Raw genomic sequence first — 6,000 nt, forward strand, 5'->3', positions numbered from 1 at the left:
TACAGTGCTTGATAGAAGGGACAATTTTGTTTTAGCAGGCAAATCTGTATTCTTTCATTACTCTCTTAGCCAATCAAATCTTGCAAATATTTTTGGTTTGTTTGGTCATCAATCATGAATTGTCTTACATTACCTACCGTGATTGCAGTGAGGTTTCAGTGCACTTTAAAAAAACTGGAATCCACAAAATAAATTTTTGAAGTACACAAGACTGGATACCAGTCTTTGGTATTTTGGAAAAAAAAACGGAAAGAACATAGGTGGAGATAGACATGAAAGGCTGGAGAGGGCACAATAATGAAAGCTGGGGAGGGGCATTGTACCAGAGTATTTCTGTTCATGAGAGTGTGACATGGTTTTTCTCTAGAATACACTTTGTAATGCAGAAGAAATAAATATGCTCATTGCTATTTATATAAACTCAGTCAGATAACTACTTAAAATAAACATAATTTCTTCCATTCCATTATTTGATCTCTCCTTTGCTAGTGAATTGCAACAAGACATTTAATGATATTTTTGATTTTACAAGCTAATGATTATTATTGAATTCCAATGAATCTACATAATAAAAATCCAAACCTGTACCTTCATGGTGGAAAGTAATGAATGCATGCAAACTACTCAATGTAGCTGCATATAAATATACATTCATTGTTAATTTCAGTATTATCTTAATGGATGGGCACCCAAAAATAACAGCTTTTGATAACCTTCTGTTATAACTAATGAAAATAGGGGATAGAGACAGAAAAGCTCCACTACTTTCTCATGTATATTATTTTATATATAGTCTTGATTGCAAATGTAATGTACTGAAGAAGCTCGATTATCGCCATAAACGGAATAAGCTTATTAAAAAAAAAACCAAAAATAACAGATTTTTCTTTTATTGCATTTATGTTCCCCAAGCTGGATAACATAATTTGAATAATCTAACATCTCAATATTGTGATGCTACAAGTGATTTGTTATGCAATAATCTCTAGCAGTCTAGAAATAAATGAAGTAAAAAAGGTTCAATTGAGAATAGATAAATAGAGCTTCAAACTCTAAAATACATTCGAGTCGTTTCGAAAGTTGATACCAGCATATTTATGGATAAAATTTTTTCACATACCTGTTTCCCTGAGATTTTTTGTACTTGGAACTTCCCTCCTCAGCATCGCTTTCAACAGGCATAAGGGACGCATAGCCATGCTCTGCTTCTGAAAAACAAACCGAAATTACTTCTTCTAATCATAGAGTATGTATGAAGTGATAAAAAAAAACGCAAGGAAAGCAAGTGTCAAAATCAGCTGATTGCGAATCAAGTATAAAAACGTCGAAATTTATGATCCAGGAACACACAAATGAATGCATTTCAAACTGCACGAAAACTGTGCATAAATTACCTCTTTCACGTCTTTCAAGAAATTCTGCCGCCCGTAAAAGAGCAGCGATGTTCATTTCAACCCAAATAAAAGCTCACAATATGGCCGATCACTGACAGGCACCCACACGAGGGGATTCTCCGACTGGTTTGTTTTGCTTATCTTCGGCTCTTCACTAAAGCACGAATATGGACGATTCGGCCATCGCATGATAATATTCCTTCACTGATTGGATGGGAAGAAGATTCGAATACTCCCGAAGCATACCGAACTACCGAACTTCGAAAATCGTGACCAATGACAGTTCATGTTTTGTATTCCCACGTGTTTTCTTTCCTTCATAACAGTATGTGATAAGATAATACAGTAGAACCTCGATTATCCGGGTGCAGATTAACCGGGACCTCGATAAAACTCGTGTACAAAGGAAATTTTAATTTCATGTTAAGGTGTTCCCAACCCCGTGTTGTTGTTTTTTTTCATTGGTAACGTTAGATTTTGTGAAGGTTGGTAATGAAAACAAACATTCCATTTCATAGAACTAGATTTCCTTCTTCATTCTTTTACAGAACCCCTTCCCATTCTCAGAGGCAGTGTCGTAGCCAGAAGGGGAGCCCCATCAAAATTTTGCCTACACTGGCATCTATTTTCCTGAGTGACTTTTGACCTTTAAAAAAACTTGAAAAAATTGAATTTTTCATTTTCTACTTTCATTGACTAAAATGACGAGAGAGAGAAAAAAAAAATCTCCATTTATATATGCGCCTCTTACAGAGTTTCACAGTGATTGGGTTTGTAATAGTCCTTTAAGAGAAGAAGAAAAAAAAGAAAGTGGAGGTTTTTTTTTTTTCATTACCTCCAATTTTTTTTTTTAAATTACTCTCAAGCTCTTCATCTGGAAGCAGGTTCAGCTCAGCCTCTGTTCCCACCTTCATTACAGGACAGACTATTGCCCGCTTCTTGCTTAACTTTTTTCCCCCGCTATTGGCCGTTCTCGGTAGAGCTCCTAGAAATACATTTTATAGATGCCTCGGTTCCGAGATTGTTCGATTAATTGATAATGTTAAACTTGTGATTGGTGCTTAGAGCACAGATACTTGAAATCAGGCCTTTCAGTTGGCAACGAAATACGTAGATTGTCCTCAAGGTCTTGCAGTCTATTTCTTGACAAATGGCAACACTACACATAACAAGCATAACACAGAAACAAACTTTACGTTTTGCTCACTACACATACACGCACATTTCGGCACGTACCAATTCGTTAGAAATTCCGTAGAGGAATATGAACGAGGTGCATGTTCGGTTGAGTAGTAGTAGTCTATTTCTTGCTTTGTATTTTATTGTCGCCATATCAGAGAAAGCTTGCTCGCATAGATATTATGCTGGAAAAGGGCAAAAGTGCATTAATTGCTTTCTGCATTAGATTAGGATACTCCTCTCTCAGTGCAAGCCAAAAAAGCAGCTACACCAACGCCTCACTCTTGGTGAACTTACCTTGGAGTGTGGAGTCGGCGCAAAGATCATTAAATACATATCGTTCACGAGCAGTGAAATCTATTTCATCCGCACTCTCTGCGAAATCAAATGGTGAGACAGCCCAGTCGAAATTCTGAGTGGAAAGAGATGGAAAGTACATATCTATTGCATCTTGCAATCTTGATAAGTGTTGAAAAATGAGGTTTTACCAGCTTATCCGAAGGTGTGTGTGTGGGTGTCACTCTCCGTTATTACTTCGAAGGTTTCGGCAGCTGGCTGATGCGAAGATAAATCCAAGAAAGAAAATTGGCCTTGCGGGTCCACGTCCTCTCACTTGCCGGGTGAGCATCCAAGACCATTACACTAGAAAGCCAATGAATCCTCTTTCCTTAGAGATCATGTGTGCTGAACGGGCCGTACATGGACAGGCAGACCAAACTCAGGCCAAAGCTCACATTGCTGACACTGCTACCAGATGGCGACTCATCCGATAAATCTGTCACGCATGAGAGTAATTAATTCGACTTAATTTATTTTAAGACCTTAAGTGGACTGTAATATTTTTTGTCTTATCTCCATAATATCTCGCGGCACCCCTTAGACAACTTAGACAATATCGCGGCACCCTAGGGTGCCGGGGCACACCGGTTGGGAAACACTGGCCTATGGTAATATGGGACACTTTATTTAAGACAAAAAATATGGGTTTCCCGACAAAAAAATTTCATAAATCGAGTGTTCAAAGCTGGAAATTTTTAATGAATTTTCTTGATTTTTTTTATAGTCTTGTTTGAAAATTATAAGCGGTAAATGAATATGTTGAAAAGGTATTATTTGTGAATACAGACGTGTCATAAATGAGCAAAAGCTTAGTGTTTTTTTAATTTTAAAGAGGATACAAGTTTGGTGTGTTATAAAATTCTCTTTGAATTTATAAACTCGTTCACAGAAAGATAACTTAATTGCCTAGGACGTGAGTAATTGAAAGAAGAATGCTTAATGTTTCCTAAACAAATCAGCAAGTCTTCAAAACGTATTCGGGAACAACAAAAGTTGCTGAAGCGAGCGGAGCTCGGCAGTGGACGTTTGAGTTTTCAGCAGTGGTTCCCAACCAGTAGGGGCAAAAGGGGGCTTCTGCCCCACTGGGCAGCCGGGCAGCCATCCCCCCCCCCTTTTCCGCAGCCAGCACCTGAGTCATTTTGTTTTGTGTGATAAGAGAATCACTTCTTTCTTGAGTTAGAGGGATCTTTCTTAAATTAAACTTTTGTGTCTGACGTCAAGTCAACGCAGCTATAATGATAAGATGACGTCACCTCAGAGAAACTGAATATTTAAATTTCTACTAGGGATCTTTCCCAAATTATCGTTTGCAATTTTTTTTTTCATTCGTGCTAACCCCTGAAGAGGTCAAAACTTTTTTAGAAGGGGTCATCCATAAATTATCACAAGAGGGATCTTTCTTAAATTAACGTTTTTTTTCCCATCAATCTTTTTTTTTTCTCTTATGTAATATCCTAAATATTTCTTTTCTCAATTACGAGCTGAACATTCACATAACTCAAAGAATGACAGAAACTTTGACGAACTAAAAACTTTATTCGTGAAAAAAAATAATATATATACATAAACCATTGAATATTTACACAATTTATATAGTAAAAAATCAAACCCCAAAAAATAAAAAAATATATAAAACCAACACCATTAAAATAAATTTCAAAAATATATACAAAAAAAAAAAAAAATTATTCACACAGTGTCCATAAAGCACTCTCCATCACTCTGACCACTTATACCACCAATTCACTTTGACCACTTTTTTTTTTTTTTGAAATCAAATCAAATCAAATTTATTGTTATATAACAGTACAAAAAAAAGAGAAAAACTTACCAAGGAGTCAATCAAAAAATGACCCATTCTGGTAAATGCTAGTAAAAATTAGTATGGAAAACAGAATAGTGTCAACTAAAAAAGAATCGAAAAAAATTACTCAAATTAAAATAAAAATTCATGGCAACAGAGGAGTGCAATTTAAAAACAGTTCTACATGCTGCAACTAAAAATATAAATTTATTGGATGTTGGAATAAAAGCAAAAACGACTCGATGCAGCATGTAATTAAATTAAACTGTTACGTTATTTAAAGATTATATGAGCAAGAGAAAAACAGTAAAACAAATTTTCTATACCATCAAGTGAGAACATGTATTGCTTGACGCATTTTTTAAAGGATGATAAATTAGTATTGTGAGTGATTTCTGGTGGTAATGTATTGTAGAATTTTGGGATAAGGTAAGTAAAATGTTTCTTCAACAGTGTTTCACGAGGTAACGGAAGTGAATATATATTATTTAGTCTATTTGAAGATCGAGATGTATTTAAAGGCAAGGAGAATTGACCCTTGAATAGGAGGAGAATAGATTTATAGAAATATAATTGACGTAATGTAAGTATTCCAAGATGTTGATGAAGTTGTATTGATGGTGTAGTAAAATTATTTGTGATGATTCTAATAGTCTCTTATAATATTCTCTTATGGAGGCTCATTATGGGGTAAAGGGGGTTGAAAGGTAGTCAGAACCCCAGACAGTTAGACCATATTGTAGGAGTGAGAAATACTCAACTGAACTTATACCACCAATTCACTTTGACCAGAGGGAGAGGAGACATCTTTTCATTTGAGGAGTGTAAAAATATATTGAAAAAAAATCACCGGAATATTGTAAAAGTGTATAAATGGGTGTATAAAAACAAATAAATCACCGGGAATGCAAAAAATATATAAATAGCTATGAAAAAAAAATCACCGTGAATGTAAAAAATAAATAAATGACTATGAAAAAAAAATCATTGGTTGCTATAATGACCATAAGCTAAAGTGCTTATGCCATCGTCTAAAATATATCTTTTATTATCATGTGCCGACAAACTGATTTTTCGTTGTTGAATTGTTCGCAGCACATGTGACCGGGATTGAATTTTAGGCATGTCGTGCCTCATAAAAGAATTTTTACGCAGACATTGAAGATAGTCTGCGTGAGAGAGATGGATTTTCTTCTTGACGACTGAGCGCACGACACCCTTCGCAGTATTTTTCTCGTAGTCACTGGTTATAAAACTGTACATCTTTGGACGTAGTCCCACAAA

At 35.5% G+C, this 6,000-nt stretch overlaps 1 protein-coding gene across 2 annotated transcripts in view; it reads right to left on the bottom strand.

Moving 5' to 3' along the window:
- Positions 1-1,550, bottom strand: part of LOC149080269 (max dimerization protein 1-like) — a 43,761-nt gene extending 42,211 nt beyond the window's left edge. Inside the window, exons 1-2 of one of the 2 annotated variants that reach the window (XM_089239390.1) lie at positions 1,395-1,550; positions 1,121-1,208 (exon numbers count right to left, since the gene is read on the bottom strand). In XM_089239390.1, coding sequence (XP_089095516.1) covers positions 1,121-1,208; positions 1,395-1,449 — 143 coding nt within the window. In that variant the 5' untranslated portion in view covers positions 1,450-1,550. The remainder of the gene's footprint in view (positions 1-1,120; positions 1,209-1,394) is intronic. The other variant, XM_089239391.1, reaches the window with a different exon arrangement.
- Between the last annotated feature and the right edge of the window lie 4,450 nt (positions 1,551-6,000).

Source organism: Pholcus phalangioides, unplaced genomic scaffold, assembly GCF_987345545.1.
Source record: "Pholcus phalangioides strain wild (caught in Gottingen) unplaced genomic scaffold, Ppha-v1.0 ptg000011l_1, whole genome shotgun sequence".
In the NCBI taxonomy this organism is placed as follows: domain Eukaryota; kingdom Metazoa; phylum Arthropoda; class Arachnida; order Araneae; family Pholcidae; genus Pholcus; species Pholcus phalangioides.